Below are 25,291 nucleotides of genomic sequence, written 5' to 3' on the forward strand. Positions count from 1 at the left end.
CGCACTTACTTACATTAATAGTGAGTTGTCAGTCTCCCAATGCAATTTCACCTTTCCTGTTTTGTCCCATCCCCATTTCTCTTCTCTTAGTTGTCCATACACCACTGATCCCCAAGCCCTGGATGGTAATTGCCTCTGGACACAACTCTGCACTTTCCTAAGTATCTTACGTTTCATAGGAATCTTAAATTGTTTTATAATTAGTGTGTGTGTGTGTGTGTGTGTGTGTGTGTGTGTGTGTGTGTGTGTGAGAGAGAGAGAGAGAGAGAGAGAGAGAGAGAGAGAGAGAGAGAGAGAGAGAGAGAGAGAGAGAGAGAGAAGAACCTGTAGCAGTGGGTTTTTTCTTTCCACCATGTGGGTCCCAGGAATTGAACTTAGTTTGTCAGGCTCGGAGGCAAGCACCTTTTACTTACTGAATCATTTTGCTGGCCTTTTCACAATTATAACAACACCCCCCAACAAAGACCCCAGAAACTCACACAAGCTAGGTAAATGTTCCACCAGAATTCTACCTCTAAGCCCTTAAAAATTGGACACCATTTCTGTGCCCATTTTAATACTGGTCATTGATCATTGATAAATCATTCGTTTTCCCTGTTTGTCCCAATGCCTTTCTTCTGGCTTTTGTGGAAGTGTGTGTGTGTGTGTGTGTGTGTGTGTGTGTGTGTGTGTGTGTGTGTGTGTGTGTGTGTGCGCGTGTGCGTGCGCATGCATTCTACAGAGCATTCCCTGAGTGAAGAAACCCCATGCTGTCTGCACCTGGGTGAGGGTAGAGGGGATCCTCATAAAATTTACAGTTCCTACAAGAACCACTCTGGTTACGTAAGCATGTAAGCATGCATTCTTCATGTTAGTGTGGCTCTGCTGGTTTCCCACAGGGTTCGAATATTCTGCCAGTTGAAAGTGCTATTTGAAAGTGCACGAAATTCTTAAGTAAATACACTAAGCTCAGATCTTTAAAAGGCTTTCATATTTTGAACCTATTTACCATTTAATTTTTCAAATTAAATACCATTCCCCCTTCTCACCTAACTCCCAATTCCCACCAATCCTTGGCCCCGCTGACACCTGTCTACTGTTTCCCTCCCGCCCAGACGTTACCTGTGTTGGGTGGGCATTGTGCCTGGGACCCATGTCCTTTCGGGGCCGGTGCTGAAGGCCCCCATTCTCTGAGGGCAGTCCATAGCTGGTACAATGTTCAAAGGGCATGTACTGGTACTGGGGAGCACTGCCCCACCAGCTTTGCTCACCCCCATGCTGCTGGGAGTGGGAGTGGGACCGCTCCATGTGTCCTCCCCCAACCCCCAGCCAGGCCTTGGCCTGCTTGCTCCCACTCTCCCCCCAGTAGCTCCTTAAGCCTCTGCTTTTGCCTGTCCCCAAGGCGTCTGGGGCACCATGCCCACCTCCAGCTATTTATAGCTATCACTCCATCACATGACACGCCCCCCCTCACAGGGCCACATCTGATCCTCCTGGGGTCGAAGCAGGTGTGAGTGCAGTGTGGGGGGTGGGGTTAGGATGAAAACCTACGGGACTGTCCAACAGGGGATTCCCTCTGTGAGCCAGCAGTATTGTCCCTTCCCGAGGAGGCTCACAGCTCCAGGTCACTAGTCCCTCTATAAATACCATTAGGACTGCGATGAAAAATTTCCTAGTGCAAGTTCTAGGCTGTGTGTAGAACTGAGTGTTGAACTTCCTTGAATACCTCATGAGAGGTGAGGGGAGAGGGAGAATCGAATGAAGCCACTCAGAATCCTGATAACATTAGACAGGCAACTCACCTGGAAGAGGAGCTGACGCCTCTCTGCCATCTCTCCCTGTCGGGCTGTCTTCAGCTCAGTATCTCTTGAGGGTTCAGTCCTCATCTGGACCCTGAACTTTTCTGTGGCCAGCTCTCCACATACATCCCATTCCCAGCTTTCTGCCCTTGAGTCTGCCAGAGGCGGCTAAAAACACTTGAGTGCCTCCCCCTTGATCCCACCCTTATCACGCACTGGGTGTGGAATGTTGTGGGAAGCAGGGGTAATAGCCTTGGGTTCTGCAGCGTCTCTCAGTTCCCAGACATACGTGTTAGCCCCATCAGCAGCGCAGATCAAGAGGGAGGGACTGAGCTTCCATCTGGAATGTGATGCTCACGACAGCTCGACCTCAGCAGGTTAGATAACAGGTAAGAAGAGGAAGTAGGCAAGAGTCATAGGGAAGGTGGGAGTGGGAACCCAGTAAACAAAAGAAGATGGAGTGGTAACCTTCTCTTTCCTAGTCAATAAATTAAATTTGATGAAGGACAAAGTACTCTATAAGGCATTGCGTTTTTCCCATCATTTTTTCTAAGACATTCTTTCCCAATGAACTCATTATAGAAGAAACTAAGGCAAACTGAACTTCAGGATCCACCATCAAGAGTAGTCAGGGACTGAAGGGTATGGACACCGAATCTCTGGTCTGCAGTATAATTCTGACCTAAGCCAAATGGAATTGCTCAAAGTGGGAAGCTAGACACCGTTAAAAGTACTGCTTCTTTTGCAATTAAAACAATTATTTTTTACTGTCATTATTTTTAATTACATAATTGTGTGAATGTACACATGAATACAGGTGCCCGTGAGCCCAGGTGTCAGATCCCCACTGCAGGTGGAGTTATAGCAACTGTGAGGGGCCCAACATGGTGCTGGTGGATCTTCTACAAGGACAGTAAGTTCTTTTAACCATTGAGCCATCTCTCTGGCTCAATGGTTAAAAGAACTTACTTAAAAAAAAAATCAGTGTGTGTGTGTGTGTGTGTGTGTGTGTGTGTGTATGTGTGTCAGAGGACAACTTTTGGGAATTGACTCTCTCCTTCCATGTGGATTCCTGGGCTTGAACTCAGGTCAATAGGCTGCAAGTGCCCTTACAAGAGTAGTCTTGCTGCCTAAACAATACCTTTTCTAGATGTTGAATAACATTTATCAAAGAGAAGTATACATGAAAACCAGTGAGACATCACATCACACCTGTTAGGGTGGCTGACACCAAGGACAAGTGTGGCCAGCACTGGTGAGGACGCAGAGAAAAGGGAACTACTGGGTATGAATAGTGGGAGAAACTGTTGTGGTCCTTATGGTACACAGTAAGTTAGAAACAGAGATACTGTCTGACTCAGAACCTACTTATGTTTATAGAGAGGGGAAAACAAACCACCATCTCTCAGATATCTGTTCTCCTGTTCACTGTGGCATATTCATAACAGACAAGATACAAAAACCACCTCCAAGTCTGTCAACAGGTGAATGCATAAAGGATGTGTACACATGACTCAGCGGCAAAAAAGACACTTCCTTTTAGACAAGGCTAAGATGTCAGACATATTCAAATACTGTGCTGGCCGTTTATATGCAGAATCATAACACATACGGGGTTGAAGGCCATGGGCTGAGATGGAGTGGGCTTTGGGAGTCTTGAGAAGATGCCGGTCATGGGCACACTTCAGCTATTCAGCTCCGAGTTTTAGAGAGCTGATAAACATGGTGGCTACAGTTAGCAATGCTGTACTGTGTACCTGAAATCTGCTAAGGGTAGGCTTCAAGTGTGCATACATATACATATAGGTAATGTGAGGTGATGGTTAAGAACCTGGACTCTGGGGGTCATTTCACAATGCATATATGCTAGTTCATTAGGTTGTGTGCCTTCACTATGTATACCATTTCTAATAGTCAAGCTGAAAATAATAAAAACACCATTTCTAGAATCAGTCCTGAGATTGCAAGGCTTACAATCCACCCACCAAGATTACAAAGACGGTACATTCTTGGAGGCCTTCAGAGACTGTCTTTACACCTGTGTGGAGCCTGGCTCTCTGGAGGTGACCACTTTCTGCAGGAAACTTTCACAAACAAGTGTCAGATGTGATCACTGCTTCCAAAGTATCCCCGAGCACATTAGTGCCCTAAAGCAGAGCAGTGTGGCCATGGACTGAGATCCAAAATCAGAGATGAGCAGGGACTGCAAGGAGCCCACACCTTGCCAAGCTAAGTGGGGAGGCAATCGGTCCACAGGAAAAGTACCAACTGCAATGGTAAGAACCAGACTCTCAAAGCAGAAGCATCCACGTATATAGGTTACTAGTGTTGGACTGCAAAGATTTGAGTTAAATAGCTTGTGTTTATTTAAATTAAGAGTAGTTTAAATCCCACGAACTATCCTTTTACAGGAGAACTAAATGTGAATTATGCCCACCCATTACTCCAAATTCTTATTGGGCTTGGTGCTTAGGCTCTGATGTGGAGGGTCCCAGTGGGCTGTGGGTAGTCCTGCAAAGGTCCTAAATTTGGAAACAAATTTATAAGCAAGCATGTATGTGTACTCTCCTAAAGTTTTAAACCATCTCCTATGGTCCATGATACTAAGATTTAAATTATACAAGAAGATGGGGATATAAGTAGCTGGGTATGAGATTTGTCTTTTTGCATCTCTACCCCCATCAAATTTTAAGAACTGATGGATTTTCTTCCCAAGTTATGCTCATTATCCAGCTCCAACCTCTGCTAGTTTGACCTCCCCACTGCCCAGGGCAATAAATATGACCGTAACTTTGCAGTACTGGGGACTAAAGTGAGGCCAGGCTAGTCAAGCATCCTATCACTGAGAGATACTCTCACCCAAACACCACTGTGTCTGTGCGTGAGAACAGGCAGTTCATTACGGCCGAGTGAAGCATGCCCAAGGGCAGATCAGACAAGGGGTCTGACAAAGGGGGTGGCACAAACGGCTCATACCCTGACCATCACTCTCTAAGGATGTTTTTATCCATCTCTTTTCCTGTGTGCATCCAGGCAGCATGGAAGCCATATCCACCTACTTCCTGTAATTTCAGCAACCACTTCTCCAAGGCACCTGGTTTGCAGCAGGCCTCACTCCATAATACTCTCTATCCTTTTAAGAATCCTTAGTGTAACAGGCTTTGTTGACTCCCCATGGGAAGCCTTACCTTGTTGGGGGGTGGGTTGGGGAACAAGGCAGGGGTGTGGGGATGGGGACTTGTGGTTGGTATGTAAAATGAATTAAAAAAAAAAAAAAGGAATCCTTGATCTTTTCCCATGCTCTGCAGATCAGGCCTTCTGGTGTCGTCATATCCGTTTTTCACCTGTCTTGTCGAACACAGTATTTCCCTGGCATCGTCCTTTTTAACCCTTACAGTGATTTAAGACATAAACCTTTTTTAAGGTAAGGACAGAGACTGTTAGCTACCTAAGCCAGTGTCTCAGCATCATTAAAGGCAGCACTACCATAAAATCAGAGTTATATGATTTTAGAGGACATGCCCTCAAACCTACCTACCTTTCTTTTTTGATAGCTCGGTCTCTGAGCCTGTTTTTCCCTAGAAGTGACTCCCTTATGGCACTCCAGGGAAGCAGGCTCCCAGGTTGGTGCCTGCAACACTCCACCAGCTCTAGCCCTGGGTCTTCCTCTTTAGACACTCCCCTCTCCTTCCTACAGCTTTGCTCTGGTGAACAGTTTCATTTCTTCCTGTTTTCCTTTCCTGTTTGAGAAAACAGGATGGGGAAGGGCAGCAGAGGGCGGCCCCCACCTCAGGGAGGGGGATAATTTTAGAAGAGAATCCCCTGGCAGAGGTAAGTGGGGGAAGGGAGGAGAGCTGTGAAATTCAACCTGACACCCTTATTCAAGGGCGGGTGGGAAGGACATGGACTCCAGCTCAGGCGGGCACTGCTCTGTAATTCTCCAATAGACCATACCTCCTGTCTTTGCTATCTTGAAAATGGGTACCTATGTCCACTTAACTTCTAGAATGTTGTATCCTCCCTCACTTGAGCTACCTGTTCTTTTTCTATGGTACTCTGGCCAGTCGCCCCATCCTATGCTCCTTTGCCCCCGTTCTCCCACCTGCACTCCCTTCGCTGGTGACATGCTTTGACTCAGCTGGTTGACAGACACCCCTGTCATCCCTCAGCCGCTTTCCACAGCTCTTTATACTCCAATGCTCCAACAGAATGTCCTGCTTCTCACAAGCCTCCCTAGCCACAACTCAACCATCTGTCTCTCCATCTTAGAGTCCATTGCTTACATCTTCTTATGGCCCACCTAGAATCTGCTACCTTTTTGTCTATTTTGAAAAACCTTCGATCTAATTTGGGCCAAATGAGAAATGGAATTCCAGTATCCTCCCCACTTCTACCTCCTCTTTTCAGCTCTACCTGCTTTTTCAGCCTCCACCACATAATCTAATAAGCTGTAACCAGTACTAACTACTTGTTCCTCTAACTCATTTGAACATGAGAACTCCCAGGGTTAGGCCAATGAAGACAGGCCCACATCTGGCCATACTGAAAGATAGTGATAGCAAACTCCAGGGGTTTTCAGATCTAGGCATGCCTTGTGAGGGGGAGAAATGATGCAGTGTAAGGGGTAAGGAAATGAAATACACAAGCTTTAGAAGACTGAGCAGCTACAAAAATAGACACCAGGCATACATCAGTAATAAGTATCAACATTTATTTGGCACCTGCTGGCAATACAAAATCTTGGCAGTGGGAAGTGTGAAGATTCTACTACACAAATATATGCATCCTATACTGACCCAAAGGCAGAATATGGCAGCAAGTCTTCAAACCACCTGGTTCATACAACAAATATTAATTGAGCACCTCAACTACCATAGGCCTCAAATATGCTGGGCACCATGGAGATGTGAAGGAAGTTGTCTCACACGTGATATGTCTTCAAACGGTTTAAAAACAAACAATAAATCAGTTGATAAAAATAAAACACCTGAAAAAAACCAGAAGAGTACAAATACTAATTAAACTGCATACTATAATAGCAATTTAGAAATTGTTAAAGGCAGGATTTAACTAGAGTTAGCTGCTTGCCTCCTTCCTTTATTCAAGAAACATTCACTGAAGACCTAGTTAAGTTCCAGGTACTGAGTATATGGTAAGTAAGAAACATAGTTTCTGCTCTCTGGGAGCTTTCAGCTTAGTAGCGAAGGTATCAACAAGCAAAACATGCAAATGTGCCTTTACAAACCACAGTAAGCACAATGAAGGGCTACCAGGATGCAGTCAGAAGAGGTACAGAAGACTGCTCGTGGACAGCACGGACCAGAGGCCTCCACTAGACTCCAGAATCAGACACTATCCTAAAGAAGCGCTCAAAACACCTGCGGCAGTGAAGGAGGAACTGAGAGGAGCTGGAGCACAGTGAGAAAACACCATTTACTGAGATCCAAAGGGAAGGTGAGAGCCAGATCTCGTAAAGTGGGGTAAGGATTTGAATTTTAGATGAGGTGTAACAAGAAGCTAGTGTTCTAAGCAGGGCAGTGACATCATCAGATATTTTAAAAACCGAAACTACTGTTATGTGGAGAATAAACTGGGAGAGAAACAAAAATGGAAATGCAAAAGGTTTTAAAGAATAACAAAGTTTCATAGAAGCAGAGACAAGTGCTTCTAGGTTAGTGGACTATCACGTATGCTGCTATCCTCACTAACACACAGACAGGGACAAGGGGGTAATGCCTCATAACACTGAAGGAACTGCATGCTCAAGCAGATGGCAGGAACAAGATACAGCACACCTTCAGTGGCCAGAAGATCCTGCAAAGGAGGACTTCACAGACTTGGCAGAAACAGTGAATGGGAGGAAAATGAAGAGGGGAATCAGTGCAAAGCAAGAAATTTCCTGGAGGCCGGCTATGAAGTTGTTTAACTGCACATCAGAAATCACAGTAAGGAAGGAGACATCCTGGTGACAGGTGACAGTGTGAGACATAGCACGTCTACCTATCACCACGTGCTTATACTGAAATGCCTACAAGGTTCATTTCAGTGACAATTCAAAGAAAGCATGACCAGGGAACTGTCTACAACTTCCAGTGTCACAGCATGCAGACCCGAGGCTCTGGCCAAAGGGTGGGTGCACAGAGCACAAAGGAGCCCAGGGTAAAGCTGAGGAGATGGTCCTTCACCTCAGGCCTACACTCAAAAGTATGCACAGGATCTTCTGCTCACAGTAGCAGGGTCTAAGTCTCTCTGCCTCATCAAGATAGATGAACATACCCACATTAAATTGGGACATCTTCCAAATCTTCACTGTGGGACAAATGAGGTTGTAGATATGAAAAAAAGATAGGAGATGATCTCTGAGATACCTTAAATGATGTAAAAAAAAAAAAAAAAAGCAATGACCAAAGTATCCCTAAGAGCCTTGGGAACAGAAATATCAAACAATGAGAAATCCACATGCTCTCTCCCCACAACAATACTGTGTTCATAATGTCATTTTCCAGACTCTTTGGCTGTAGCCAAAATGCTTCTGGCAACAAATCCATTCAGAGCTAGCTCTACAGGGAGAGAGCACCACACTGGAAGAGCTGTCCTTAAGTCTCATACCCAAAGATGGAGATGGCCGACAGGAAACAAGTCTGGTAGAGTCTCTTATCCCTGAGGGGGTAGACAGAACAAAAACCATCCTGAAGAGAAGGCTCCATTGTGCCCCCAGTGGTCCAGTGGCCTCCAACAGCATGAACAGCAGGTGGCATCACGTGGGTGGGTGGCCTGGGAACAGGTAGAGCTGCCGACACAGAGTACTACAGTACTCAGACATCTCTTTGCATCGGTGGAATTCTGTGCCAGGGGCGTAGCCTTCACGCTCCTTGATAAGGGCATTCACCTGGGAAGGCAGAACCAATGGTCCGAAGTCTGAGATCACTTTGTGCTCCCACGATACAGACCAACCAGAAGTGTAGACTAATAAAGTGTGCAAGGCAGGAAGGAAGGAGAACACTGGAGACGTAAAGGTTTGTAGCACCAGATGGCACTGACTTACCTTAACCAGCATGTCAGCCACGTGCATGTCACAAGCTCTTTCCGAGAAAACCCGAGTGAGGGCTTCAATGTACCAGGAACCCCGTTTGGTGTTCCGCATGGCAGCAGTGCCTACAACCAGGGTGTGAAGGTCATGGGCAATCCTCATAAAGACAGACTTCTATGGCCTCTTCTACCCTCCCGAGTCAGGTATGGAAACAAAACAAACCCAAGTCTAGGACAGTATAATCTTCTACACTCATATTGTGTCTCAAAATACCTTTCAGGCAAGCATAGCCACATATCATGTCCGAGCGAGTAGGTAGTCTCATCTTCATTGATTCCTCTTTGCCAGCATCACTCTCCTCACATCCAGGGGATTGTGGGTGGTTCTTTCCGTCTTGCTGGTCGACCCCTCGATCCGTCTCCTCTATAAAAAGACCAACAGAAGAGACAAAGCTGTTATTTTCTCCCATCTTTTACAGATCTGTCACGGGTACACCCAAGTTCCCTCTAATCTCGACTGCAGAACCATTTTCAGCGAATGCTCCAACCTATGGCTAATGAACTAAAAAATAAAAATTAAAAAGTCATTACTTTCTAGACACGCATCCACTGCTCAAGGCGTAATTTCTAAAGGCCAGGCACATGCACCTATATAGTTCTGAACATATCTCATTCTGCCTAAGGATAAGAGTGCCAAATTAAGTACTCCTTGCAAATGGAATCAGAAATCATCACATTAACTTGTTCAGTTAGTAATGTATAGAAATAACAACTTTTTTTGCTGCATTAGACAATAGTGATATGCAGTCTTATAAGAAAAAACAAATCTGCTTCCTATTCATATTCTACATTAAAATTACAACCTCAAACTATGTTCCCAGTTTTTTTTTTTTAAAAAAAAAAAAAAAACCTCTGAGACTAAGTGTGATCAGAGGTTTTCACACTTCTAAAACTTTTTTATAATAGACTACTTGTTTATGAAGTTTGTAGGACAAATTATAGCAGGTGGCCAAGATTAGAGAAGTTCAAAAAGGGAGAACTTAAAATTAGAACAAAACGGAGTATTTTCTCCTACAAAATGAACAACTAACAACAGGCTGCTGTTTATTTTAGGGCTAGGCAGTAATCACAGCTGTAGAATGAGAATAGCGTGAAGGTGCACACGTCAGCACACCATACCTAAGAGCGTGGCCTTACACAGGACGTCCTGTGTAAGACTCTCAAGAGCATAACGAACTGATATTCCAAGAACTTTTGGGAAAAGTTCACTAACTCAAAAAAAGTTTTTTGGTTTTTGTTTTTTTTTCAATTAAGCATCGTACATGTACCAGGCACTGTCTTCTACCATGATCTAAGATCTAGGGACAAACTGAGTTAAAAACAAAGGGGAACAAAACAAAAAGCCAAAGCAAAACACCATGCTCTCATCAAGCTCACACTCTAGTTTGGGAGTCACTGTATCACAGGAAGATTGGCAAGTTCAAATCTTCAAAGAAGCATTGGCTTCGGGTCACACTTTAATGGACTGGACTTTAGATATGGACTGGACAGGCATAACAAAAGATTCAAATGACTCCAGAAAAGAAGCAATTTCTTCATCCAGCCCTAGCACTACATATAATTCTGAGGTGGGAAGAAAATGACCACTAACATTTTCTTTTTGTTACTGCCTCTTAAGCGATCTGGCCAGGCTACGCATATCCTTTAAGGGATGGAGAGCTTGCATCTTGCCTTCGAGTTTCAGGCCCATTATTCAGTAAACATTATCATCTTTTCTTCACAATTGATTTCTATAGTATTTCAATTTTTAGACATACATCTCATAACTTTTAAGTGCTACTGTGTGTGAAGCAGTACTCCGGCTTTTCTACAGATGAAAAGGCTTGCCTTTACACGCTCTTTTCTTAGTGCAGTTCCTTCATGGTAACTTTCCTGAAAAATGCACCACACTATTTCACAGTTAAACTCCCCAAAGCAGTATCTGTTGAAGCTCAAAATCTCAGCTGTGACTAAAGGTTTGCAATTAGTTTGAGCAACTGCCTGTGATTGGCCACAGCTCACTACATTGCTTACAGAGATGCTGAGCTTTTTAGATCTGAGTACTCTGGCTATGTTACATAATGTGGGGCATGGTAGCACACTGTATATAACTAGAGGATGAATCTTATAATCTTGGGCTTGTCATGCCGCACCATCCCTTTTTCTGGGACTTTCTCCACACCTGTGTAAAAGCATGTATCCATGGTCCAGGTTAAGCCTTTCCCTATCCATAAATATCTCTTCAAACCAACCTCAGATAAAATGATCTGCTATGAGTGCATGGGAGTAAGCCCAAATGTGCTATTTCACAAACTTTACCCTTGCATGAGAACTAGCCGCAAGCTGTCCTTCACATGTACTTGATTTCCTGAGAAATCCATATACTACTTAAGACACACTTAGATATTTTCTTCTGCTTCTGTGATATCACTTATAGCCCTAGTCACACTGCAGGACCTTAAAATATACCCCGAGGGAAACATAAGGCATCTGCATGTTTGGATATGGTGAACTTTAACCCAAACTATAAGGCATTTGAGGATGGTAATCACGTTCTAACAGCCATGGCTAGCTTTCTCTCCAGATTTACCATGAGCCAGGTACAAGCCAAGTAAGCATGTAGGTACAAATTCACTTATCATCACAACAGCTTAAAGAAATTGTATATAATAACTCCCCACAGTTTAAGAAGGAAATGGAAGTGGAGAGATGTGAAGGAACTTCTGTAACTTCACATGGTTATTAAGCAGAGTCACAATCTGATTCCGAATTTAGACTCTTAATTACTACTGCTTTCTTCTAGATGAGAAGGAGGCCTGTGTGTCTTCTGAGCCATGTTCCACAGGCCTGGCTCTTAAAGGGGTAGGAGAGACTGCATGCAAGAAAGAGGAGGATAGAAGCAGCTCAGGAGAGTCCGAGGCAGATATGGGTGCTGTACTGTTCTCCTGCATGCTCTGAGAATGGTAAAGAAAGGGGGCAAGTGCATGGCATCGTGAACACGGCACAGACAGAAAATGGAAAAGGATAAGAGAGGAAGATTTGGAAGAGACAAGCAGAAATCCTGAACTGGAATGAGAAACAAAACCAAGTACATTGCAGTTAATAAGCAGAGAAGAGGCCGGGTTCTTAGGAGAAAGGCAGATACTGGCAGGAGATTCCTGAGAACAAGATATGGAGGTGTTCAGAGCTGGCAGACTGAGAGCCGTGGGCTGCCCAAGTCCTAGCACACCCCATGCATTGGGAGACACTTACAGAGCAAGAGAGGCGGTGGCAGCAGTGAACAGAAGGAGGTGCCCAAGGGATCCAATAGCACCTGAGAGGAGCAAACAGCAGAGTGAGAGCTGGTGGAGGCTGCCCAGGAGCCACCACCCAGATGCTGGTTTGCCAGGGCACTCACCTCCACGGCATGCTTGGATGAAGAACATTTTCGGCTTGTTCTGTAGGCTTGGACAGTTAGCATTGTCAAAAAGTCGAAAAACCTCTTGGAGCTACCAGAAACAAATGAAGGAGAAGGGAAGTTAGGTAGCCAGTGAGACCTCTTAAGTCCAATATATACAAACGCAGCCATCATCTGAAAGGTGGGGTGACGGCTGATCTTGTCAACTGGACTAGATTTACAACCCCTTAGGAGACACACCTTAGTGTGCCCATGATGGCACTGAATTTCCAGAAAGAACTAATGAGGAGGAAAGACCAGGAACCCAGATCGAAAGAAGGGTCTGGGGCAAACAAAGCCAAATATGCCGGCATCTCTTCTTCTCTGCTGCATGATCTACCCAAATGCAGGTATGCAGCCTTGTGCTGCTGTCTCCCGGGGAGAGTTGGCTTCCTTGCCATGGTGGATTATTGTAGTGGCCCACAAAGGTTTCCTAGTGAGATCTGAGCTTGCTTTACCCAGCAGGGCTGCATTAGGGGATGGCCTGACCATGTACATGGTTACTAGGTGATTGGAAGGGTCTATACTTGGCTGTGCTAGGGGAAGGTCTTTTTGCTCCACCCCTTGGTATTCCTATAAATAGCCCTTTAGAAGAGACAGTAGGGGCTGGTGGGTTTTGATCCAGGCCCTCCCGAGGTTATCCTGTGTTTCTGTTTCTCTCCCCTTTATCCCTCTGCCTCATTTCTACCTAATGCTCTTATTCCTCTCTCCTCAAGAGTTACTTGTCATAAAAAAGTGGGAGCTGGTCTCCTATAGATTATACCCTCAAACAGGGAGCCCAAACAAACCGTTCCTCCCTTAAGTTGTTTCGTCTTAAGCATTTGGTCTCAGCTCAAGAAAACTAATAATGAAAACTGGTGCCAGAGACTGGGGTCAATACAGTAATAAACCTTCCCACATGGTTCACAGGCCTTTGGAGCTAATTTGTTGGAGGAACATCAAAGAGTCTGAAGCTGCAGGCTAGAAAGCCCTAAAATGGTGTAAGCAGGGCTTCATGGGCCATTTAAGTGGGAATTCAAGAGACCACAGTGCAAAGACAAATACAAACACAGGCTAGGCTCAGGAGACCACAAAACAAGGACTCTGATGAGATCACACTGTGCTCTGCTCTGGTGAGGAATATAGATGTAGTCTGTCCATATCTTGAAAACTTGAGGTTGAATTTAAAATAATGGACTAATTGGTTTAGCAAAATCTATTTTAGCTTAACATTCAGGCTGTGTGACACGGTTATCACTCATTAAACTTACCCACATTTATAGTGAGTGAAGTATACAGCATAAAGATATAAAAATGCAGTTTTATGAAGAAAGGCTCTTGAGTTTGGTTCACGTTAAGGACAGGGTGGGAGTTCTTTATTTTATCACCAGAATTTCTCAGACTCCCATGTCATTGGTCTCAAGGAGGATAGAACCCAGTGCTAGACATCATGGGAGAGAGTTCTATTAGAGCCACTGAAGCAAAATTTGAACTCTGCATTGGACAAGAGGAAAGGTGCATTGGGGTAAGATCCCAACCAAGAGAGTTCAAAGGTTGAGGGTACAAATTCACACAAAGGAGAGTACCTGAAAAAATAATCCTTAGGCATTCCCTGCTGGATATAGGATACCCATGGAAGTACTTTCCAAGGTTCAGCTAGAAGAGCAGAGGCTGCTGAAGCTATGGCTCAGGAGGGCCAGCCTGCACCTCAAGCTAGCAGCAGAGTGAGGTGTAATCACAGATACTTGCACCAAGGTACCAGAAAAGCCACCATGGATAGGCAATGTGTAGCCTCAGCAGGGCTGGATACCTGTATGGAACTCCTGAGTGGATCTAAGTTAAAGTGAAGTTTAAGTTGTAATGGAGAGCCCACATAATAGGGGAACCAGAAACATGGGACCTTTGCTAAGGAAAGCTGTTGGCACCCAGTGATGCAGGCCCCAAAGAGCCCATATAAGCCATACACTAGAGCTGGAAGGACAAGTTTATCACGTTAGTTGGAGCAAATGATGCAGTAAGGAACCACAGATGCTGAACATGGAGCTTCGTGGTGTGGTATTCACTCAGGAGGGTTTCAGTCTTGTTTTCATCCACTTTCCTTATTATGACCCCATTCCTTTTCTTGTTGGAACAGAAATGGTTATTCTGTCACTGTATATTGAGTATAATTGCTTGTTTGTAATTTTACCCCCAGTCCCACAATACTTTAAGCTCATCCTGTTGAACAGTGTTTAAACAGGTAAAACCTAGGAGATTCTTGCAGATACTTTTTTTTTTTTTTGCCATGAGATGCCCATTAAGTCTTAAAAGAACCGGAAACAGGTTATAGTTAAAAAGTTGTGTGTTTGGGTGTCTTATTGTTGTAGAATATTATTTTAAGGTGTATTACTTTTGTTTATGTTGCATTTGTTTAACTCTGTGAAGCTGTGATACTGTGCCTGTCTAAAACACCTGACAGTCTAATAAAGAGCCGAATGGCTAATAGTAAAGCAGGAGAGAGAATATATAGAGGGATAAATCTGGGAAAAGGGAATTGAACAGGAGGAGCCAGAGAAGAAGGAAGACACCAGGGGCCAGTCACCCAGTAAGTCATGGAGTAAGAGTAAGATTTACAGAAGTAAGAGAATGGGAAATGCCCAGAGGAAAAAGGTAGACAGGATAGTTTAAAGTTAAAGAAATCTGGCAAGAAAGAAGCCAAGTTAAGGCGGGGCATTTGTAATTAAGAATAAGCCTCCAAGTGGGATTTATTTGAGAGCTGGGTGGCTGGCCCCCTAAAAGAGTAAAAAATAGCCAACATCTTAGGACAGGACTTAAAATCATCAAGAACAGTTTCTTTTTTTCTTTTAAAAATTGATTATTTTTACTTATGTGTATGTGTGCCTGCATTAGTTCATATACACCATGGCCTTGCAGATGCCCACAGAAGACAGAAGCTATTGGATAGTCTGCAACTGTAATGACAGGCTGTTAAGCTGACTGATGTGGGTACTGGGAATGGGGTGTGGGTCCCCTAAAAGAGCAGTAAGTACCCCTAACTGCTGAGCTATCTTTCTAGCCCCTAGACCAGTTACTTAAACTACAGTTCACAACTTCATAGGAGGTCTAAATGTGGGGGTTGTCAAGATTTATCAAAAGGTTTCTGCATGAACAACAACCAACAATTCATTTAAACTCAAATGCATAACGAACCTGAGGTGTTTCTGTTAGTGCTTTGTTGGTGTTCTATTGCGTGACATAATTTCAGCCTTAGTTCTGAACGTGTAACATAGACACTATGCACTGCATGTGCCAGCAAAGCTGAAGCTGCCTTAAACACCTAGCTCAGATTCCTATAGTGTCTTTACTGGATATACAAAGTTTTCTCTTTAGAGAAGCATAAAGGTCTAATTATAGAAAATGGACTTTCAACCGCATGGTGGTGGCACACACCTTTAATCCCAGCACTGAGAAGGCAGAGGCAGGTGGATTTCTGTGAGTTTGTGGTCAGCCTGGTCTACAGAGTGAGTTCCAGGAAAGCCAGGACTGTTTCACAGAAAACCCTGTCTCAAAAAACAAAAAAGAAAAAAAAAAAAAAAAAAAAAGAAATTTTTTAATATTTTTCTGCCGTTCCTCTTCAGCACAGACATATAAGACTGGTAATCTTTGAACTGTACTGTTTGAATGTTTGGTTTTAAAAATTGCTGTTTGAAGTGCTAGATTGAGTTTCATAAAAAATTTATTAAATGAATTTTGGCTTGGGATTGGGACAGCTTTTCCAATAATTTCTGAAATAGCACAAAACATATATCTGCCATTTTATGCTATGTATTCATGTGAAGCAGTATTCTTAGCATTGGTGACTATAAAATAAAAAATGAATCAACTCTGAAAAACACTTCTATGTCTGGGGGTATTCAATATTCAGCTGACATGGTATAACAAAGTGCCTTATGTCCCCACTGCCATGGTGGACAGTACCCCTTCAAACCATGAGCCCAAATAAACCCTCCCTTAAGAAGCTTCTTGTCAGGTATTTGGTCACAGCAAGGGAGCAGCAGCTAATATGGATGGACAGGCAGGAGGCAGAATGGCCTATTTTCAATGCTCAGCTTCCACAAAATTATACACACCTGAAGCAGTTTGCCATCCACGCCGTAGATGCCACCTTCCACGCCATGTGAGAGGAGTGCCACTATGCAGGAGTCTGTGACCCGGTGTGCAGACAACTGTGCAAAATTCTGAAGTTTCTCTTGCATTTCCTAGAACACAGAGACACCTGCTAGTGTTGTTCACCACAGTCAGCATCAATGTAGACACTAACCTCTGGCTTGTTTGAAAGAAACCCTACCTACAGAACATAAAAGTGTTTTTCTGTATATTCCTATGATCACTGATAAGGTACCAACTCTCTGAAAGGCTAAAGAAAACTATGCACTCACAAGAAAAATGCACATGACTTCAGTTATCAAACTCTGAATACGGAGTCACAAGGTCACTGAAATAGATAAGAACTGCTGCATTAAAGTGAATTACTAAAGAAGCTACATAGTGTGTGTGTGGATAGCTCCACAGGTAGGGGATTTGCCATTAAAGTCCGAGGCTTAGAGCTTGTATCCCAGAACATGAGTGATCCTGGGTGGGCATAGGGCTTGCCTGTAATTCTAACACCTTGAAGGCAGACATGGGGAATTCCTAGAGGAATCTGGCTAGCCATTAGTCAGTCACACTGGAAAGCTCTGAGTTCAACTGAGAGACCTTGCTTCAACAAGTAAGGTGAAGTGACCAAAGAACCCTGAAATCAACCCTAGGACCTCTAAACACACACACACATGCGCACGCCTCAACACATGTCAACATAAACACATAAACGTTAAAAAAATTATGTCAGTTCATCTTATCAAGATCTGAGGCAAATACTATGAGGATGAATCTGCTCCTAAGCAGAGCAGTCACAGCACACAGCCTCCTACTTACCACCCCTCCACTCTCAGCAAGCAGCTCACCTGTGCATGCTTTGGAGTTTGTAAAGGTGTGAGTTCCCAAAGCAGCGGCTGCAGCAGCACCCAGAACTTGTACAAAACATGAAAGTCTGAGCTTCAGCAAACTGCTTTCATAAACTCTCCCACTAATTCTGGTATTTCAAAGTTTAAGAGCTGTTAATCAAAACCAGACATGGTGGTACACACCATTAATCCTGGTACTGTGGATACCGGAGGCAGAGGCAAGAGGATCTCTGTGCCAGTCTGGTCTACAGAGTGAGTTAGTTCTAGGACAGCCAGGGTTGTTACACATAAAAATTCCGTCTCCAAAACCAAAAACAAAACACAACAAAAACAAACAAACAAAAGAGTTGCTAACTATCTGCTTGGAAATACTTAGGATTTTTTGTTTTATTTCACTTTTGTTTTTTTAAAGACATGGCCTTTCTATGTAGCTCAGGCTAACCCAGAACTTACTATGCAGCCCATACTGGGTTTGAACTCTCAATCCTCCTGCCTCAGTCTCCTAAGCTAGTGCAAGGATCACAAACACTCATTATCATACCTGGCCTGTTTGGATACTTCTGCTTGAATACATTGTAATAACTGGAGATGGTGAAATTGGTTTTGGTGAGAAAGCAGAGATTTTTCTGGGTAAGTAGAAGCAAGCCACAGCATAGTATTTGTTTATAAAATGTATAATTTCACAAGAATGAGTAACTACAAGTGCTCTATGGAGTCTAAAAGTTAATTTTGCTTGAAGAATGTAATAAAAACTATATATATAATATACATACATTATATATATTTGGCCATTCTAAACTTGCTGATTATGATATCAGTAAACAGGAAGGAAGATAATAAAGCTAAGTATATATATACTTTGTAACCGAGTGTAAAATAAATCATTCAACAAATATAGATTAGTTATTTGGGTGGATTTTTTACAAGTGACATACCTTAAAAAACAATATGTAGACTTATTTTTTATAAGAGTATAGTACTTCTATAAATAGCAGGGGTTGTAGCTCTTGGGGATATTTTGGCTGGGGGCTGGAGATCATATGCGGAGTATATCATCTACAAATAAATGCAAAGCTATATAGATAGCTGCCATTTTCCAGGGATAACACACATCCTTACATTCTCCTAGCCATCTGTAACCCAAATGCAAATTAAAACAACAATAGCATATGGTGAGAGTAAAACTTACCACTTTAGAACACACCTTCACATGCTAATGTGTTAAACTGTGATTCAAGAGTCAAGTAACCTCCTGAGGTAGACACGCTACACATTTGACGACAGACACTGAATACATAACTGACTGGTAAAAGCACTAGTTAGGGTTCTCTTCAGCACCAACAGCAGAAAGGTTCTCTATAATTAATTATACTATTTTATATCTGAAGGGAATTATCACTAGGCAAAAAGGACTGATAATGATAAAAAAGAGGGTCTTAGATTTCTTGGTCCTGTTTCTCTGCTTGGTAAATAATCATATGATAAAAAGGCAGTCTTCAGAGAGGACCTACTGGAAGAGGGCAATCTGCACATTCCAATGCAGCAAAGTATGATATTCGCAGCAACCACTTGGCTTATGACATGTTCATATCATTTGCACACTGCTCTCCTGCCTAACCTATCTCCCTTAGGAGCGTCAGTAACTTCCACCTGCTCTATCCACTCTTCTGACCTCATCTACTCAGGTGGTTTTTACTTTCACCTCTTGTAAGAACAGAAGCTCTAGCTCTGTTAGTGATACATGGGAACATACAGATGTTGAGAGCTCACTCCAATTATCCAAACTATCCTTGAATTGAGAACCACAGTACATCTGTGTGTGTGCTAACAGCCCTCAAATGACAGGGTGCTCAAAATTTAGCTTCATTGCAACTCAAGTGACAGAAACACTTGGGAATGAGAACTCAGAATCCCTTGAATCTGCCTTAGATACGGCCTGAATGGAAATGGCCTTTAAAAAGTACAGCTCACGGACTCATAGTCTCCTGAATGTCTCAAAAGACAGCAGCATTCAACTATATTAGTGACACAGTACTGAATCCCTTATCAGGCATCTAAGAACCATTGTCAAACCTACTATTTAGAAAACCATGGCAAAATGGTTTCCTAGAAAATTATAAGGAATGGACAGACCATACCCTTAGAAAACAAGTAACAGCACAAATCTGGTTAGGTGACCTTCCACTTCCCTCAAAATTAACTGAGGTGGACCAGCGACCTACTTCAGTCCCTTTGACGGCGGAAAACAGCTGTTCCAGCCATGGCTTTTGTCCTTCCTGGTACAGGGGATTGAATTCAGGGCTTTGCATATGCTAAGCATTTGCTCTAACCACAGCGCCACCTCAACTCCCAGCTATGGCTTTGAAGCAAGAATGGATCTACTAAATGGGCAATTACGGCCATGCTGGCAGGAGTACCATGTCAAGAACAGCACTGAAGTACCCAGCAGTGAAACTGGCCACACCCAAGGCATAGCAAATACATAATTCTTCTCAAGGAGGGGGACAGCCAAGATGACCACAACAAACTCTCAATACAAAAACCAGGATCCTCTACTACCTCAAGGGGCCAAAGGGAATTGTTTTTTTCTTTTCTTTTAAAGACAGGGTCTCACGTAGCCTGGCTGCCACCCTTCAACTTACTATGTAAAGAAGGCTGGTCTTAAACTTGAACTGCTGATTCAACTTCCTCACCATGGCTTAGAATTTTAAACTATACCTCTGATAAGCCCAAAGACCAAGTTTAGGAACTTATTATTATAGAACAAAAATAGTTTAGAGTAATCTACAAATAGATTCTTATTAATTTCAAAATAGAAATCCTCAAAAGTAGCGAAGTGACCAGTGTAGCTCAGAACAAAGTGAGTGAGGACCAGCCCACTTATAAGGAAATGCTCATGTCATATGAGATCTGTCCAGAATCAGCCTACCCTACAACAATCCAACACTGACTTCATCAGACGATCACTAAATAGTATTTGCATATATTTTTCTACTTGCAAGAACCGAATCTGCCAAAAGTAATGATTTAAACAGTAACTGAGATCTTAAGTAATGGTATCAACTGTGAAGTAAATGCCTGTGTAGCCTGATTTATAAATATCCTTTCAGAGTTTGTCTGGAAGGATCTCGGTCTCATCACTTCCTGAGTGACTGGGAGTCAAGTTTCTGAACACACAAATGTGGGAACCCAACCCTGGACTATGGAACTCCATGAGAGCACAGCTACCCTGAGACGGCAATGTTCAGATACCGGCTGGCCCTACTTCTTTTTACTAGATTGCAGGAAGCAGCACGACCGAGTGAGAAACATCCAGCAGGCACGAGAGGAACAGAAGAAGCACCTAGCTCCAAAGTGCAGCCCGCCCCTATCTACATGTCAGCCTTCCCAGCCTCAGATACCTGTGCAGTCTGATCATGTAGAACATGGACATTATAGCCCAAAAGCTTGAAGAGGGTGACTAGAGTATTGTGGTCCACATCCCCTCCAGAGCGAAATTCCAGGTCTTTCTCTCCAGTGAAGTGTACGTTACTCAACACCAGTGCCAGGCCACGAGGCTGAGACTGCAACCTGTAGGCCTAGAAGGAGGAGGGCAATTAGACCATGAGCTTCTTGATGACAGGCAATGCGGCTACCCCGTGAGATCAAGCATTTCAAAACACAACCCCAACAACAACCCTCATCCCAAAAGCAGACAACTCTGCAAATCCAACTTCCGCTATTTTTCACCATACCAGGTACAAAGAAAAAAGGTGCCAATCAGCAATGACTTCCTGACAAGGCAGTAAGAAAACATGCGAACTAGGTTCAGCAGACCAGGAAAAGCCTCTGACTCCCCACCCCTCCTAGAAATTATGCAAACTCACCAGTTGGTAATGTGCCTGATAAAACTCAGGAGTGCATGGCTTCACCTGAAGGCAGGGAGGACCATCACCATTATCTAAGGAGTGTTCCGTAGTACCTGTGGTAGGGAGAATGCCAAAAGCTAGTAGACATTTCAGCACTGCTCTTTACAACTCCCCTAATTCATCATTTTAGCTGTAGGCTGCCCTTTAAACTGAAGCTTGAACGAACACTGTTCTTTTTCCTCCAACACATAAGCCTCATGCTGGCACAGACCCTGTTGGCTTCTGCTCATCACTAGGCCCCCACATGTGGCTTCATACAGAAGATACTCAACTCGCTGAATGATGGAATGGGCTTCTGAGACAAGCCTGGTTATAATCACCTCAGTATATATAGGGAGCCCTGAGTGTAGTGGCCTTTTCTTGTTTGGCTTTAAAGAAAAGACAAGTCAAATCACACACAGGAAATCATAGTTCCCATCTGAATAAGTTGCACAAAAAGCCAACTGTTCTGAAGAATACTACGTGTGATGGAGGGAAATGGGTTCAACTTATATCCCTCTAACCTGCCCTGTTAGCACGTCAAAAGTTCATAAAGAACTGTTCCTATCATGAAATATACCTCACCTTTAAGGGAAAATCAGACACCATTCAGAAAGCAGGTAAGTCAGTGTGGGAAGAGTCCTTTTGTCCCATTCATTCTCACCTGTGGATAGGCGGAGCTGCTTGTGAGGGGGGCAGGTCTCACACACCGAGAAAGGGAGACTTGTGTCATAGTCACAGCTCAACTGTAAGAAATCAAGATTCACCTCAGAGAGATGGTTCTGTCCAAATGAAATAAAATCCAGTTCCTCTCTCCCTGGGCCCCCTGCTCCACTCCTTTCTGGTCAACCTAACCCGTACCAGGATGATACATTTCTAGGGCTTCATACCGGCGGAAGTACGTGCTGAATATCGGAGAGGGTTGTGAGCAGTAAGTCTTCCAAGTGACTTTGCCTGGTCTCTCGCAGGGCCTCACAGAAAGCATCAAAAGCCTGGGGACCCCTCTTGGGCAGCAGGTTGAGGAGCTCCACATTCTGGCTGAAACTGCCCCCTTTGGCCTAAGGCACAAAAATAAAACATCACATTACATTTACTTATCTCGTTATAAGTGCTATTTTTCCACATGAGTTTTCTAAGCAGTGTTCTCATTCGTCTTAGGAATTCCTTTTTGCAGAGTGAGTGTGCACAGGTGACGTTTTCTGTCACATTCTCAAGGCTGAGAAGGGCATTCCACTTCCTTAGCCAGGGAGCACATCCTCCTCAAAGGTTTTCTCCGCCCCACCCCTAGGACCAGTTTATCTTCTTGGCGCCTTTTTCACCTCGATACCTGGATGAGCTCCCTCATTTCCAAAGTGATGATGTCCTTTTCTAGGAGGTGTTCCAGCAGTTCACTCAGCAGCAGCTGTTTGGCCAGCACCACGCGGTTCTTTTTCAGAGTTTCCTGATGGTCAGGATGCATACCGCAGACTGCCAGGATCCTACAGAAAGAAGGCAGACAGCGGGATCGTCAGGTAAGCCTGGGCACAGAGGAGGAGAACAGAGGGGGGTAGGAACAAAATGGACTCAGGAGAAGATGAGGCATATTTTGTTAAATCTCTTTAAACCAAAATGTACTAAGGAGTAACATAGTGACCCTAAGGAAATTAGGTTTAATTCTCTAGAGAAAGTTTACATCAGACTATCTGAAATAATGACCTGACTAGGAGAGGAAACAGCTATGTTGGTCAAATTAATATAAAGAAGCACAGGTATATATCCACGAGAGGAAACACTCCTCGGATAGGCAAGCTCTAAACTTCAGAAAACACAGCATACTTTTTTCCTTAGGAAACTAACCTAAGTCAAAAATGATCTTAGGGCAGAAGTAAAATAGAAAATGTAAAGCCAACAGCCATGTTTCTAACACACACACACACACACACACACACACACACACACACACACACACACATTCTCTAGACTGCTTACATAAATTATATCAAAAATATTTTACAATTCCATGATAAATACTAAAAAATGATCAAGATAATACAAGGTATGGGTAAGCAGAAATTGACAAAGCCACAGTAGATAGATACCAATGATGATCACGACATAACTTGTAATCCCAAGGATAGGGCAAGCCATGGTTAGATTATTTTGGTGATTTAGGTTACCAGCAATAGCTGTATCTGACAGAGTCCCTAGTTTTGCTCTCAAGTTTGGAAAGAGACCTGCTTCTGCTCATGAATTAAAAAAAATCCCATTTCCAATATGTGTCCTTTATGTGCCCAATATATATAAATCCGGACCTCCAGATTGTTTAGTACGAGACAGTGCTTAAGGTCTGATGGCAGCAGAGGTGATATTGTAACAGGTTCACTTTGTACAACAAACATTTTTAGATGCATCCTGTTTTCAAAGGGGGTAAAATACAGGGGAGCAAATAAGCATTTTTCCATCAGTGAAATACCAAGCATTGGTCAAATGCCCCTAGCTTAAAGACTCCTTGAGTTAGAGGTCAACAGTTAGATGGGAAAACAGGGTTCTGTGAAATTGTGTTAGCAGATCAAGTATTTAGAATGTATCCGTTATTTCAAAATTCGCTGGAACCTGCTATAACAGCATCTACATGAATTTAAAAATTCAGTTAAGAATCATCTTACAAGTCAAAAAACACAGTGATGGGGCTAAATATAAAATCTGGTGAAAATAAAATTAACACTGCAGCTGCTGGCTGGGCATATCCTTAGGCACATAATCAATGGTACAGCAGAGTTCTTAGTTCATCAGGAACATCCATTTCTTCAAAGGTTGTCTTCTCTTAGCTTCCACACTACATTCTCTCCAGGGCCACACAGCTCAACACACTCTGGTTTCCTTTAGAGGGCATTTGACCTGTTCCCCATCACCCCCTTCCCTTGGATAGGACTAGGCCTGGAGCTGTGTGTAGACCAAGCAAGTCTGGAGGTTCTGACCCTCTTGTCTCAGCCACCAGGGTGCCAGGATTACAGCCCCGTAGCCTTTAAATGCTGACAAGGCACTAGGACTCCCCTGCAAAAAAAAAGTCTCTTCCCTGGACAATTTCATCCACACGCACAACTTACTGACTCCAGTTCTGAACCCTCTTATGTCCCAGACCTGAATTTTGAGCCAAGCAGTCACCGGTTTTTATCTGAAGCACCACCCATTCCGCACACCTGCTACTTCCTTTATTTCAAACTACGAGAAGAGGCTTAAATATGAACTTTCCAAAAGTTCCAAAAAATCACCTGCAATTTTAGGAACCCCCGTGGAAAGGGGAAATGAAGAGAAACGACGTCGAGAAGATTCTAATGTTTTGATTCTGTGTCCTCTGAAGGCTCCCGTTTCTAAGTTAATGTTACAGATTTGAACAGGAAACATTGCATTCTATCCTCCCGAGCCATGTTTGCATCGAAACCGACTGGGGAGGAGGCGAAGACAAGGGAACCATCGAGCCCTCTCAAAGGATTCCAATCTCCTACGCCCGTGTGGAGTTCTCTGCCCAACATCTATTATATGGAAAGCAGTGCAGGTCACGTTACAGTCAATCCAAACCACAAGCGCCCCCAGGCCGAGCAGCGAAGTCTGCAGAAGGTCTCCTCGGCTTTCGAGGAGACTCGAGTTTACACCCCCAGGCGAGAACCGGAGGGTAAAGGACAGAGCATCTTTCCCAGAGCCGCCGCAGGCGAGATCTGGCGGGACTGACAAGAGCCACTCTGGTACAGACTCCCCTGCGCCGGACAAAGGGAGGCTGCCGCAGCCTCTGCCCACGCGGGACCAGGCCGAGAGGCCGCGCCACTCGCCCCGCCGCCTCCCGCGCCCTGCCCTCCTCACCTGCTCCTCCGGTCCGCCGCCATCAGCCCTTTCCGGTGCAGCGTGGACTGCGACCTCCCGCTCGGCGCGTCCATTTCCAGCTTTCCCCCCCGCGGGCTGCACACGTACCACCCACAACACAAACAAACCCCGGGCCCCGCCAGCCCCCGCCTCCCTCCACCCAGCCGCCCACCCTCGCCGCGCCTGCGCACCGCCCCGCCCCGCCCCGGCGCCGGCAGGCCCCACCCCCGCCGGGGCCCGCGCAAGCGTACACGGCTTGCGGGGGGGCCCGCGCAACCCAATGGGCAGAGAGGAGGCTCAGGGAGGAACGGGAAAGGGCGGGGA

At 44.2% G+C, this 25,291-nt stretch overlaps 2 protein-coding genes across 6 annotated transcripts in view; both read right to left on the bottom strand.

Annotated features, from left to right (window-relative positions):
- Clcn1 (chloride voltage-gated channel 1) overlaps positions 1 to 1,350 on the bottom strand; it is a 31,130-nt gene extending 29,780 nt beyond the window's left edge. Inside the window, exon 1 of the mRNA XM_006997157.3 lies at positions 1,102 to 1,350. Within this exon, the coding sequence (XP_006997219.1) occupies positions 1,102 to 1,287 (186 nt within the window). The 5' untranslated portion in view covers positions 1,288 to 1,350. The remainder of the gene's footprint in view (positions 1 to 1,101) is intronic.
- Positions 1,351 to 6,468: 5,118 nt separating this feature from the next.
- Casp2 (caspase 2) lies at positions 6,469 to 25,146 on the bottom strand. 5 transcript variants are annotated; one of them, XR_013049737.1, is made up of 12 exons: positions 24,968 to 25,119; positions 22,458 to 22,608; positions 22,021 to 22,188; positions 21,795 to 21,876; positions 21,110 to 21,204; positions 20,645 to 20,821; positions 16,371 to 16,499; positions 12,244 to 12,334; positions 12,099 to 12,159; positions 9,082 to 9,231; positions 8,824 to 8,933; positions 6,469 to 8,667 (listed from the first exon to the last, which is right to left on the bottom strand). XR_013049737.1 is itself a non-coding variant. In XM_006997154.3 (11 exons), exons 1-11 carry the CDS (start codon positions 25,039 to 25,041, stop codon positions 8,536 to 8,538), a joined length of 1,359 nt encoding a protein of 452 aa, XP_006997216.1. In that variant the 5' UTR covers positions 25,042 to 25,146; the 3' UTR covers positions 6,469 to 8,535. The 5 variants fall into 5 exon arrangements, 3 of the variants coding, with proteins under 3 accessions (XP_006997216.1, XP_076422537.1, XP_076422538.1); XR_006070283.2 differs by lacking the exon at positions 12,099 to 12,159 and having other exon boundaries at positions 6,469 to 6,765; positions 8,388 to 8,667; positions 24,968 to 25,114; XM_006997154.3 differs by lacking the exon at positions 12,099 to 12,159 and having other exon boundaries at positions 24,968 to 25,146.
- Positions 25,147 to 25,291: the final 145 nt, after the last annotated feature.

This window comes from Peromyscus maniculatus, chromosome 3, assembly GCF_049852395.1.
Source record: "Peromyscus maniculatus bairdii isolate BWxNUB_F1_BW_parent chromosome 3, HU_Pman_BW_mat_3.1, whole genome shotgun sequence".
In the NCBI taxonomy this organism is placed as follows: domain Eukaryota; kingdom Metazoa; phylum Chordata; class Mammalia; order Rodentia; family Cricetidae; genus Peromyscus; species Peromyscus maniculatus.

Coding starts and splice junctions, on each gene's coding strand:
- Casp2 (XM_006997154.3), bottom strand. CDS start 25,041: ATGGACGCGCCGAGCGGGAGGTCGCAGTCCACGCTGCACCGGAAAGGG. Junction 20,822..21,109: donor ATCAGGCACATTACCAACTG/GTGAGTTTGCAT, acceptor TCCTCCTTCTAG/GCCTACAGGTTGCAGTCTCA. Junction 9,232..12,243: donor CATCCAAGCATGCCGTGGAG/GTGAGTGCCCTG, acceptor GTCTTTTTATAG/AGGAGACGGATCGAGGGGTC.